Below are 13,363 nucleotides of genomic sequence, written 5' to 3'. Positions count from 1 at the left end.
GGGATAGTGTACCCACATCAAAATAACTACCTTTTTCCTTTCACATATATGCCCATGGAGTTTCGAAATTTAATAAGAATTTTCTCCCATTAGTTAAATGGGTGGCCTTTGTTTACTTGACAGTCATTTTCTCCCATTTCAACTTTAAGTGTTGGTTGACTTTAACAGTTTGGACATGCCTTAATTTTTAGGAAGAAATGTTCAGGAAAAATATACACCTCATATGGTTTCTAATATGCTTTTCACCTAATCTTTGATTAAGACATGTAACACACAAAAGTCAGTGTTATGTCAAAATAAAAGGGGTAGTGAACAAGCAAGAGTTAGACATCAATCTGAGAATCTTTAGGCACACGAAAAACAAAAAACAAAAAACAGGAGATATATAGTACACTTCAGCAAGATTACTAGCAGAGGTTTAAGGTGTGAAACCATCAGAGAAAGTAAATGACCATCTCAAGTTCTGGAGAAGGTAATTAGGGGATGCTTAATTGTTATAGCGTTCTTTGATATAGTATGCACCAAAATATCCATATCACAGTCAGGGTAACAATTAACAGACCAATGAGTCTTTTATTCCCATATTACACAATCAATTGAGTCAAATTTATTTTTACAGAGAAACCAATTTACACATATCCATGTTTTACAGACAGATGAGCAAGATCAGAAAATGCTCACTCTTGAACAGCTCAACAAAATGAATACTGTATTCAAAATATGTTAGTGTGATGTTCATAAATTGGCAAATGCGTGGGAACGTATACACATTGTACACTAGTCAGGTTGTTTCATGAAACTAACCTTCCAAATCTGTGCTTCTTTGGTTGTTCTGTTGTGGTGCCAGAATTATGAAAAAAAATGTCTCATTCAAGTATTACAGTCAGCCTTGCTGCTCAAGCAAGAATCGTTACAGTAGGTTCCACAGTCTTGCAGTAGAGTTTCCCATATCAAAAAAAAAAACCTACAGGTAAAACAAGAAGAATAATATTACTATAATCAGTATCCAACCTCATCATCTTAGATATGAATAAAGCAAGATAGATGTAAATACAACAAAACAATCTGAAAAAAATCTCTTAATGTGGTTTGTTTTGAGTTTCTGCATCATTCAAATGCAGAGTAGCATTTCTTAGGAATAAAAGTGAAAATTACACATTATAACATACTCAGAAAAATTCTTAAGAAACTGGAAACGAACAGAGTAGTGTTTTAGCAGTAAGCTCTCTAAGTTTTAACAGGAAACATAAAAGCACCAAGATTTCCTATTTTAAATTCCTGTTTACTGAACCATTACAAAAAAGACAATTTTTTACAAGGCCAAATGAGTTGGCTCTTAATCAAAGAAAATACACTCTGTATTTTTGTAACTGCTATAACCATGGTTTGGAAATGACTACTTATTTCTTTTATTCTAAAAACTAATCTTTTAGTTATCTCACAGTATTGTTGATCTGCAGGCTCCATAAGAATATTTGCTGACAGCAATACAGATAGAGTTGAACAATCATCAATAACCTCAACAGCTATACATGAACAATACTTAATGTGGTGATTTGTAGCTTTCCTAGCAAGGTTATAGTGTTCTCATCTTTGCTATATTAGCTTTTTCATTTGTTTTTTGTTAGTACCCCATCCACTAAGGCACAAAGCATAACTTACGATACAAAAATCTTATAAATTTTGTATCCTTGATATAGTGACTCATAATCTACTTGTAGCTTTCTCATTCAATCAAAAGCCTTAACAACCATTTCATTTTATCAATCTTCCGTCCTTGAGGATGAGTGCAATTGGCTATATTAGTTGTCTTTCCTTGTTTGAGAATACACAATACGTTGTCAGCTTGTCAGACAATAGATGAACTCCTTGCTCTGAATGCACATGCTAATTACACAACTAGCATACTACCAGAAAATGAGAAATAAACAAAAAGAAGACACTTGTTATGACAACATCATGGAAAAGAAACAGGACTGGTCCTGATGATAAGTGAATAGATTCAACATGTTATATGACTTGTCTCTCACTAGAATGCAATGAACACTAGAGTAGTTTTATACAAACACTTTAATAATGCACAAATAAATCAGATTGGATTCATGCACTAACCTTCAAGATAACTTAAGGGGATAACCTGCAATTGGGCCCATGTGAATTGTCAACTAGATTGCATGTGCTGAACATTCTACTGCATGTAAATTTGTTTCATGTAACGTAGAGCTGACCGCAGCATTGCTCTAGCTTTTCTATCAGGGATGCACCCAGAAGAAATCATTTCTTCATAGACAGATGGAACCTGCCAATGTAATGGATGGAAAAGCAGTTTAAACAATTAAGGAACAAGTATCTCTGTGGATTTCCAGAAACAGGAGTTTCAAAAAATATTTTTGAAATAGGAACTGCAGATCATATACAAAGAAAAGGATAATTGATCAATTAATATCATATTTTAATGGATCATAATTTTGGGCATCTTGAATAGCTAGATTCAGAAGCTGAAAGATGTTAGTAAAATTATCAATACAGAAATGCCATAGATATGATTCAGCCCTCAGCAGATAATTTACCTCAAAACACTTTAGTTTAGCGTACAACAACTCCACTTGTATATGGTGTTGTTGTTAGGAATTTATGTCTCCTCTCCTTGTGATTTGTGTTAATGTTTCAATGTTTGCGTTTAAGTTAAAACAATTTTGGACTAATGCCTCCTCTCCTTGTGATTAGTTTTAATGTTTCAATGTTTCTTGCTCTTGTTTTTCTTCTTTGATGATTGCAACACCATGTTGTTGCACTGTTGTGATGAATTCTCCCTTGAGCCATTCATCATCAGAAACAAGCTCACGTGCAGATTTTTATCCACTTGGTGTCTTAACAGTTGCATGACTTACATCAAGATACTGAGTAGGAGAATGATTTCCCCAAATGATAGCATTCTTAATATCACTAACTTGAACATTTAATCGTTCAGAAATCTGTCCTAGTGCCCTGTTATGATCTAGTCTTGTCAGGCAAATGATATTCTTTGCTGGAATAGATGGAGCAAACTCTTTCAGTATAAGAGCATTAGTGTTTGCAGGATTGGCATCAACAAGCACCTTGCAATTGGGAGCAGCATGTGATTCTAATGCTGAAGCTTGAGACTTATAGATGGAAACATTTTTTTGACATATCATCCTTTCTCTCCGTTCCTTCTTTCTGTGGGAAACCAGCAACCATAACAGCCGTGCAACTCACCCCACCACCACTTGACCTCTCGGCTGCCGTGATTTACCTCCCTCGTGATGGCCTGGGTCGGGTGCGGCGGAGGCACCGGGGGCGAGCGATTTCGCCTTTTGCCACATATGTTGACTCCGGTGTTGGTTTTTTATGTTTTTGGTTTTTTTGCCGAGCCGGTCACCCTCAGAGCTAGTCAATGAGCCTAACTAGGTTTATCTTTTTTTTTTTTAATATTGACTCCGGTGCCGGCCTCCACAAATATCAGTTGTGGCAACGACACCCTTAAGAAGAGGAAATATGGCATCAACTAGCTCCATCTTTATTCCATTAAGAGCTTCTGCAGGAGGAATGTCAAGCATGTGCAAGATAAAAAACTGGTCTGAGCCAAGCATCACTCCCCTAGCAATCATAGGCACGATTGCATATCCAATTTGGCCAAGCATCGTACACGTCGATTGAAACAGATTAGTCCGCAGCCAATCATCATTCATTACTGATTTCGGCATCAAACAGGAGTGTCAAACTACCAAGGTTGTGCTTCGTTTACGGCCTCCTCGTCATACATTGGATCTCCCGTGAACTTTGTTTCTTCTTCTTCACAATCATTGTCAACAAACGGTGTTTCCTTTCCGATCGTATTTTCCGCTCCCAAGAATGGCTTATACCTTCGGCATGTTCTTCTTTGTAGACCTTTGAGTTGTATTTTAAAGGCTCATCCTCGAATTCAAGCCCCTCGTCGATCAAGTGCCAAAACTTGTCCTCCTTAAGGTACCAAGGTCTCTCTCTTATGACAGTCCTCCTTGTCACTCTCTCATCATCGTTGACTTCATCCTCCTCCTCATCGAATGAGCCGCGGATGAATATATCTGGCTGTAGACTGCCATGAAACTTAGGGATTTCAGTTCTCATACTTGTCTCCTAAAACCTGCCATCCTCCTCTACTATTGCTCTTCGTCTCCTACGAAGAACTTCTTCATAAGCATCCTCCTCCTCTCCATCACTCGTTTCGATATCCGAGTTTGCCTGGTGATGACGTTGGACTAGATTTCTTCTATTTTGGTGTTCAAACATGCCTCCTTTTAGTAAGTTGTTCCACAACCCTTTCCATCCGATCCATCCGTTCATCAATCATCTCTCGAACTCGTTGCTCCATATCACGTTCATACACATTGTTGACATTGTCAATGCATTGTTGTCTTCTCGGTGGCATGATTCCACAAGATCACCTCACTCTGATACCAACTAATGCAGTGGATGGTTATCAGTTCTATTGATTTGCGCACGAATACTAGAAACGATCTTCTAAACCTTGTTGATTTCGCATAATACAGGAGATATGCAATCAAACTCGACGTTTAAGAAGAAACGGCGCGACCGCAAATTCTTACTGATCAAAAACTAAAAAACTTAAAACAACTAAACATGTGTTTAAATAGACTCAAGACCCTAATATTGCAAAAGCGAAAATATCCTTAAAACCCTAACTCGACCAAATAATAAAAAGACTAAAATTATTCTTCTGTTCTCGCATCACAAAGGAATGTGTTTAGCAATGCATAACTTCTACCTCAAGGTAGACATCAAACTTAAAGCTCATCCGTAGACCAATACAATATAATTGTATCATTTTAAATTTGATTTTAGGTAATTTCTTAAAAGATAAATAATAATGTCTAGCTAAGTAGTTACCTACATAGCTATTCTATTCGACACTTAAGAATGTGTTTAGGTCAAGTTCCATCAGTTTCAGACTTGAACAATGCAATGCTAAGTGGAAAGGCAACCTAGAAGCGTTTAGGTAGCATTAGCATTTTGGCTTCTAGGATGACCTACAACTTGTTAGGGGAAACCTAGACAAGCTGTCGACAGTGCCAAACCTTCTGGTTGAATGTAGGATGAGCTAGCTAGTTGGTAGGTTGACTTAGATGACAGATTATGAAAGCTAGATCTTCTGTTTCAAGGTAAGTCAAGTTGGGCCTTTTGTAGGTTGACTAGGTAGGAAAATCCTAGAAGCTAGACCTTCTATGGGGAGATAGGTCAATCTAGACCTTCTTTGGGACTTGAACAATGCAATTTTGAGGAAAGGTGGCCTAGAAGGAATTAGGTAGCTTTACCATTGTGTCTAAAGGTTCTAGGGCATTCTATAGGCTATAGGAGTAACGTAGACAAGACATCGACAATGCTAAACCTTCAGGTTGAAGGTAGAGCAACATAGGCAATTATGTCACCTTAGATGGCAAATTTAAGAAGCTAGATGTTCTATTGTAAGGTAGGTCGACCTAGGCCTTTCCTAGGTTGATCTAGGTAGGCAAATCTAGAAGCCATAACTTTTATTTGAAGATAGGATGACCCACACTTTTTCTAGGTTGATGTAGGCTCTTGTTAGGTCGACCTAGGTAGGCGAATCCTGGGAAGCTAACTTTCTGTTTAAAAGTATGTTGACCTAGCCTTATAGTAGGTAAACTTAAGTTAGGCTAAGGTGACCTAGATGTTTTTAGGGAAACCTTAACTGAAATGTTGGATTTGAATAGCAATAAAAGCTTAAATGAGGTCAACCTAGTATTTGTTTGGGTAGACCTAACTCTAGTTTCCAGGATACTTTTAGTGACCATTTCAATATGAAATGTCTTTTTGTTGTCATTTAACACTATAACACTCAAAAAAGACACTCTCTAAGCTCTCATATTCCTACATGAGTGTCATCTACAACCAAAGGGCTTGGGACTACGATTCAAGGCTTAAACCTTTGATCAAAAGCTCTCTTTAATAACACTTCCCTCACCTAGTGCTTGAGTTTTATCTCTAGGGTGAGAATAGAAGTGTTTTTACTCTCTTTCTTTTATTTTTATATCATTGGAGATTAAAATTGTTTCCAGAGGGAATCTAGAAAAATCTTGGACATCATTACTTGAGGTACCTAATGATGATGGTATGCTTGGATAGTTTCTAAAGGGTATCTAGACTCGATGGCTTGAGAGTTTCTAGAAAGTATCTAGAATCATTGTTTGAATCATTGCTAGCGGGAATCTAGTGAAGAAGACTTGCTCAGATAATTCTAGAGGATATCTAGAGATGAGGACTTGTTGAGCAGGTAGCCCGATTTGTAGAAGTTTGCTCTAGTGCCACATTAAAGGAGATTTTGCTGGATTTTGCATCCGGGAGTATCGCATCGTATGCAACTAGCAATAGAGTAGGAACAGTTGTTCTAAACCACTTTCTAGTATTGTTTGTGTGTGTGTTTAATTCTTTTATTTCTGTTTGCTTGATTCTCATGTCATATAGGTTAAGCTTTTGTTACTAATCTCTTTGTGAGTTTGCATTTGTGCAAGAGAAATATTCTTGGTTATCACACCTCCCCTATCCAGGTCATCCACTACTCTATGGTTATTATGTAAGCATGCTAACAATTTTACACTCAAAAAACAAAATGTTTCTATTTAAAACACCTAAAGTTCTTAATGCTTCCAGCAGAAACAGCATACTTCAGAGATAAGTGAGCATAGTACTGATGCTAAATTGGCTGTAGAAATAACTATATACCAGCAAACAACAGTTTGATAGTGCAGGATGATTTTGATGAGACTTATCACAATCCATGCACTTCTGGAATGAATAAAAGTAACTTCAGTGATCCTTACTGTTAAAACTAGTTTTACATTAGTATTGCACAACTTCCGAACGTTTCTGGTGCATAAGACCTATGTCTAATGAAGTAACAGCTAACTTTAATACTTCGATATCAGATGACAGATGTATTTGAAATCTGCTATCCATTTTAATTTTCTCCAGTATCGAAGGGGAGGCGCAACACTAAAGTTATTACTTTATGGTCAAAAGGTCATAGGTTTAAATACTGGAAACAACTTTTTGCAAAAAGTAGGGTAAGACTGCATACAATGGATCCTTCCCCGGGACCCTGCATGGCGGGAGCTTCGTGCACCGGGCCGCCTTTTTTTTTTTATCTAAGACAGATTTCATGAGCTTCCTTCCATAACATGTGAGCGACAAGAGATAGCAGCTGTTAGCTTCATTGACTTCACTGACTGGTGGAAGCAGTCATTTCTCAATAACGAGAAGTAAATTATGAAGTTATCTGACTGGATGGTATTAATTGCCCATTATACACACACACATAGTATAGGAGCATTTCAATTTCATTCATTGACTAAATCAATAAAGAAAATCTTACCAAATCAAACCATGGTTTAAAGTGCTGTGCCGAAACGGTCGAAACGGGCGAAACGTCTCGTTCCGCTCGACGACCGGCACCGGCACGACCCCCGGCACAAGACCCACGACAGGTGCGACGTGTTGCGCGACCCCGTGGTGTAATACCCCGGTTCCGAGATTCTGGTTAAGTATGACCTAAAAGGTTAGATGGTATTATCCATATCACCAAGGTGCACCTTCCTTTTCGGAAGCCCAAACTTAAAGAACTCCAAAGTTAAGCATGCTTGGCTTGGAGAAATTTGAGGATGGGTGATCTCCTGGGAAGTTTTCCAAGGTGCGTGCGAGTGAGGACAAATCACGCTGAAAGGACCTCCGGTGGTCTGTGGAGCTAATCGTCAACCCGATGGCAATTCTAGTGGCGTGCTCGGTTTGGGACAGGTGGGGCCCGCCCAGGCAGGGGCGTTACAGATGGTATCAGAGCGACCTTGCGACCGTGAGTGCGCCTGTGGCAGGAACACCCAGGGCACCACCTAGCGAGGGAGATTCTGGGATTTGTCTATGGTGTGATTCGTGATTACACAACGGTGATTGTAATACCCCGATTCCAAGATTCTAGTTAAGTATGGCCTAAAAGGTTAGATGGTATTACCCATATTACCAAGGTGCACCTTCCTTTTCGGAAGCCCAAACTTAAAGAACTCCAAAGTTAAGCGTTCTTGGCTTGGAGAAATTTGAGGATGGGTGACCTCCTGGGAAGTTTTCCATAGGGGTGTCAAAAATGAACCCGACCCGACGACCGAACCCGAGTCGACCCGAAAAAAATCAGGTTAGGGTTCGGGTTGGAGGGTTAAAAATTTTCGAGTTGGGTCGGGTCGGGTTCGGGTTGACCCGGATTGACCCGAGTTGACTTAAATATAGGGTTTTGTGGGTTTTTTTTTGGGTTAAATCAAATTTTATTTTAAAAATTTAGATGTTTTTATGTATATTAATATCATGTTTGTATGATAATAATAGAGTATTGAGATAAAAGTGAAGAATTATAGGGAAAATAGCCCAAAAAAGTCGTTTTGAATCGAATTTTCGAGTTATATGGGTCGGGTTCGGGTTGATCGGGTTGGTCGGGTTTGGGTTTAGGTGTTTTGGGTTGAACTCGGGTTCGGGTCGAGTTCGGGTTGGGTTAAGAAAAAAAAACTCAACCCGACCCAACCCGACCCGACCCACCCGAATTGGCACCCCTAGTTTTCCAGGGTGCGTGAGAGTGAGGACAAAACACGCTAAAAGGATCTCCGGTGGTCTGTGGAGCTAATCGTCAACCCGATGGGCAATTCTGGTGGCGTGCCCCGGTTCGAGGCGGGTGGGGCCCACCCAGGCCGGGGCGTTACACGTTGTCACAGCGGAGGGGTCGCTCGACCCTACAACAGTAGCGGAGGGGTCGCATAACCCTTCCGTTGTCGCCGCGAAGGCATCGTGCGACCCTGCGATCACTACAGAGGGGTCGTACGGCCAACGTGGTCACGTCGAAGGAGTCACGCAATCCCCGCGGCCATGGTTGGTCGCGTAACCCTGCAACAGCGCCGAAGTCGTGCAGGCTCGCGAGTGGTGTCGGATTTCAATTTTTTTAATTAAACTTAAGTTAATTATTTTAATCAACTCCTAGCTATGATAGAGATAATCTAAAGAGACCTTATTAAACCTTAATAAAATTATCTAATTAATTTTATATTTCATTTATTTTAATTTAAAAATTATAATAAAATTTTTATTTATTTATCTATTTTCATATCTTTTCCTTTTTTAAAAGATTATTTTTTATCTTGTTTATTTTTTAAATATTTATGTTAAATATTTTAGTTTTTAATTAACATATTTTATATTTAAAAAATACCGAAACTATATTGGTACGACACGATACGGTACCGAAACCGTATTGTTCCGATCCAGGACCGAAATCTCGGAACGGGTCGAAATTTTAAACCTTGAATCAAACTTCTTAACACAGATCATAGTCTTCATGAGACTTCTATATGTCACTATATAGATACACACACAGAGTATAGGGGCATTTCGTTTCATTTATTGACTAAATCGACAAAGAAAGTTTTACCATATCAAACTTCTCAACACGGATCAAAGTCTTCATGAGAGTTGTATATGTCACAACATCTGGCTTCAAATCCTAAACAGAAAAAAAAAAAGAAGAAATGTTAAATATGCAGGTTTTAGTGCACAATAGTTGAATTCCTTGGGGATTCTGGTAGTGCATATGAGTTAAAAAGACAGATGAAAAAAATATCTGAGAACTCACACTTTCCTTCATGAATTCCAGCACAGCGAAAGCTTCATTAACTCTTCGGTCCTCACCAAATGCATTGATTAATGAGTTAAGGACTAGAACACTAGGTCTTATGCCATCTGCTCTCATGACCTTGAATGCATTCATAGCTTGTTCAGATAGACCCTGAAAAAGAAATTGAAGATATAGCAATTATTTAAATGAAAGTTAACTCAGAGGATACAGAAGCACAATTATCTCATTGGATCAGATGTTATGCATTATTGCATTTTACAGAAGCTCAGAAGTTATCCACATGTGACCCATAGTTTTGTTAAAGGTCATGGCTCCTTATCAGCATTGTCAAGAACCTGAATGTTTATTATTTTTCATTGTTTGTTTTTTTTTTGTCAACCGTTCTCACCTTAACATTGTCATATCATACAACACATTCTCGCAGATTAAAAATGAACTCCACCAATGAGGACTAAGTGTGCAAAGTGACTCAAATTCGAAAGTGCAAAAAAGAGGTACACTGTAAGCGGCTACACTTCTCAATTACAGTAAATAAAATTTTGCAATTTCTGCATTCTAGAACCAAAAAGAAAGGTGCAAGTTAGATACAACTTGGGCTTAAAATTTAGATACAAACATGAAATGAGAACCAAGGAAACAGAAGTTTGATATTGAACTTTGGTTTCACATGTTACACAGTATCAAGTTTCCTTTTATAGCCTAGTAAAAAATAAATCATATAGTTTCTCAAAACTACAAGCAAACTATTGGATCATTCTTGTATGAAAGAGAAGGTTTAGAAAAAGGAGACTAATGTTTTTCATACATCCAGTTATCAAAGAAACAGATTGTACAAAGAGATGGATGTTTCACATTAACAAATACCATGCTTCATACTTATCAAGCAACTCCTAGTGATCATTAGATGTATCAAGTGGATGACATGCATGATTCTTAACTATCACATAGAGGTTAAAATTGATATGAATGAACCATTTAATCTAAAATGTCAAAACAACTACAATTTACAAGTTCCAGATACTGATTGATGTATCATAAACAGCGAGGTAAGAACAAAATCATGATTAAACCATGCGCGATTGCCATGTCCATACAACAATACATGAATCCCAATTAGTGGAGTTAGTTACATGGATATTATCCTTCATTGAAATTATGTAAGGTTGTATCATTAGTAATATTCAGATCTCTTAAATCACTTTAATTATACCAAACAGGAATCTGCATAGCAATTACTCCATATATTTCTGTTGATGCATGATAAGAAACTTATCCTACTAATCATAGTCTAGAAATATGTAATGTATCCTTTACAAGAAAGGTTATCTATTTAATTACCCATACTGCAAAAAGAGCAAAGTGACTAGAAAAGCTATTGACACCGGCATACCCTCTGTGCATAGGCATTCACTAATGCATTATACATAGTAGGAGATGGCTTCATTCCACCAGCTTTCATGGCCTCCAAGCACTCGATTGCCTCTTTAAACCTCCCTGACTTTCCATATGCATCTACAAGTGTAGTGTATGTCACCACATTAGGCAACAACCCTTGTTTTTTCATCACCTCAAACATTTCCTTTAACTCCTCCCACCTTCCCTGCTCGCCCAATGAATTAAGCATGATGTTGTAGGTTGTTGTGCAAGGTGAGCACCCACTCCCACTCTCCTGCATCTTTTCAAAAAGAAAGATTGCCTTATCATGCCTTCCAGCTTTGCAATGTGCATCAATCAATGTGTTCCATGTAATTTCATCTGGTTTGATCCCATCTAACCTCATTTTATCAAAAGCATCCATTGCATGATGGAGGCAATTATACTTGCCAAAAGTGTCAATCATTACATTGTAGAAATGACGGTCAGGATGGATTCCATTACTTCTCATCTCCTTTAAAATGGCAAATGACTTCTGCCAGTCCCCTTTATCCCGAAGGCTCGCAAGAATCCGACTGAACACGTATGAATTGGGTTGAACATCATTTTCTTCCATCTCCTTGATCAAGATCTTAGCACTCTCCCAACGACCAGCACTCATATATGCATCGATCAGGAGGCTGTACGTGGCTTCATTTGGAGAAACCCCGCAATGTTCCATATCTTGAAAAATTAGCTCCGCATCCTTCAAAGCTCCAATCTTTACATAACCTTTCAGCAGGGCATTGTAGGCACGGGTGCTAGGCTTAAGCCCAGATGAGTAGAATTCCAAGAACACAGCTTCCGCCTCTGGAACTCGGCCATTGGCCCCAAGAGCGGAGAGGAGAGCGACAATGGCTGATGATTTCGGGGTAAGTCCCTGAGATTGGGTGGCAGCAAGCAATGAAAGAGATCGATCGGGGTCACCAGCGTGAGCAAATGCAGTCACAAAGTCCGATAGGAGACGCGCATCAGGCTCGAGAGAAGTGGATAGAAGATCGAATAGAAGGTTCTCGATGAGGGTGGGGTCCGGCGGGTCCGGAGAGCGTAGGAGAGACTGAAGGATGAGAGTGTAGTTTGGGTGATCCGAAAGGAAGCCATGTTGGCGGAGGAGGGAGAGCAATTGGAGGGCTTGGCCGGGCCGTCCATTAAGGGCAGAGGCGGAAATCAGAGCATTGAGCGTTAGAGGCGACGGCACGGCGGAACTGGAGAACTGGAGGGCGAGGTCAAGGCAGCGGTGGCGGCCTAGGGCGTGGATAAGGATGGAATACAGGAGGTCCGAGGAGAAGCAGAGGCGGTGTCGCTCGAGCCAAGTGACAAGCGCAGCGGCCGAGGGGAGGGTGTCGGTCGAAACGGCGAGGTTCTTGAGGAGAGCGTGCCACTGGAAGGCAGGGACTGCGCGGTAAGTCTCAGCGAGTCGGAGCTCCAGGGGGTCGAGGCTGATCGGAGGGGATTCCTCATGGGCTGAGCCTCCGGATACGGGCGCAGAGGCAGAAGAGGACGAGAGAAATTCAAGAAGCGGAGAGAAGTCGTAGCGGCGGGAGTCGAGGGAGGCGAGAATTGACTCGTAAGATGCGGCGACCGAGGTTGAGGCGGAGGCAGCGTGGGAGATGGAGGCATGAGAAGAGAAGTGAAGGTGTGGACGGAGTCGGGGATATAGAAAGCGGCCGGCGGCAAGCGGCGGCGGCGGCGGCGGCAGAGGAGGAGGAGGAGGTGCGAGGAGCATAGTGGTGGCCGACGTAAAGGTGTGATTTTTAATGTGTGGTGTGAGAGGGAGGGAGGAGGAGACGATAAAAAGTGTTGTCGGATCGGGTTCGATAAATTTGGGTTTTACAATTGTCCGGTATGGTCTGAATTGGGCTACGTTATTGGGCCGAGCTCAGCCACGTGATCCGATATTATTACATGGCAATGCGCATTCATCTTTTTTAATTATATTATCTAAGTTAATAAGTATAGGTGCCTTAAATTCCACTTCTCCGTGTCAATATTATGTTCGTACTAATCTTTTTGCCGTGGACTATTGAATTACGAGGCTTATATGACATTAATATTAGGAATTCATATGTTGCAGTTAATATATATATATATATATATATATATATATATATATATATATGTATATGTTGCAGTTAATATATGTTGCAGTTAAGATTATAAGTTCATGGGCTTAGTAAGTTCCTTTCCTACTCACAAAAATCGTGATTCATACATGACATAAAGTGATAATATGTTCATTTGGTAATTCATAAC

General features: G+C 39.7%; 1 protein-coding gene across 2 annotated transcripts; it reads right to left on the bottom strand.

The window, feature by feature from the left end:
- Positions 1–584: 584 nt before the first annotated feature.
- Positions 585–12,868, bottom strand: LOC122027059 (pentatricopeptide repeat-containing protein CRP1, chloroplastic-like). 2 transcript variants are annotated; one of them, XM_042585883.1, is made up of 5 exons: positions 11,088–12,868; positions 9,695–9,847; positions 9,494–9,565; positions 2,110–2,299; positions 585–962 (listed from the first exon to the last, which is right to left on the bottom strand). In XM_042585883.1, the coding sequence occupies exons 1-4, from the start codon at positions 12,834–12,836 to the stop codon at positions 2,189–2,191; spliced, it is 2,085 nt and encodes a 694-aa protein (XP_042441817.1). In that variant the 5' UTR covers positions 12,837–12,868; the 3' UTR covers positions 585–962; positions 2,110–2,188. The 2 variants fall into 2 exon arrangements, with proteins under 2 accessions (XP_042441817.1, XP_042441807.1); XM_042585873.1 differs by having other exon boundaries at positions 585–964; positions 2,113–2,299.
- Between the last annotated feature and the right edge of the window lie 495 nt (positions 12,869–13,363).

Source organism: Zingiber officinale, chromosome 1A (genome assembly GCF_018446385.1).
Source record: "Zingiber officinale cultivar Zhangliang chromosome 1A, Zo_v1.1, whole genome shotgun sequence".
In the NCBI taxonomy this organism is placed as follows: domain Eukaryota; kingdom Viridiplantae; phylum Streptophyta; class Magnoliopsida; order Zingiberales; family Zingiberaceae; genus Zingiber; species Zingiber officinale.
Note: the sequence above shows the minus strand (reverse complement) of the source record. Positions and strands in the feature narration are given on the sequence as shown.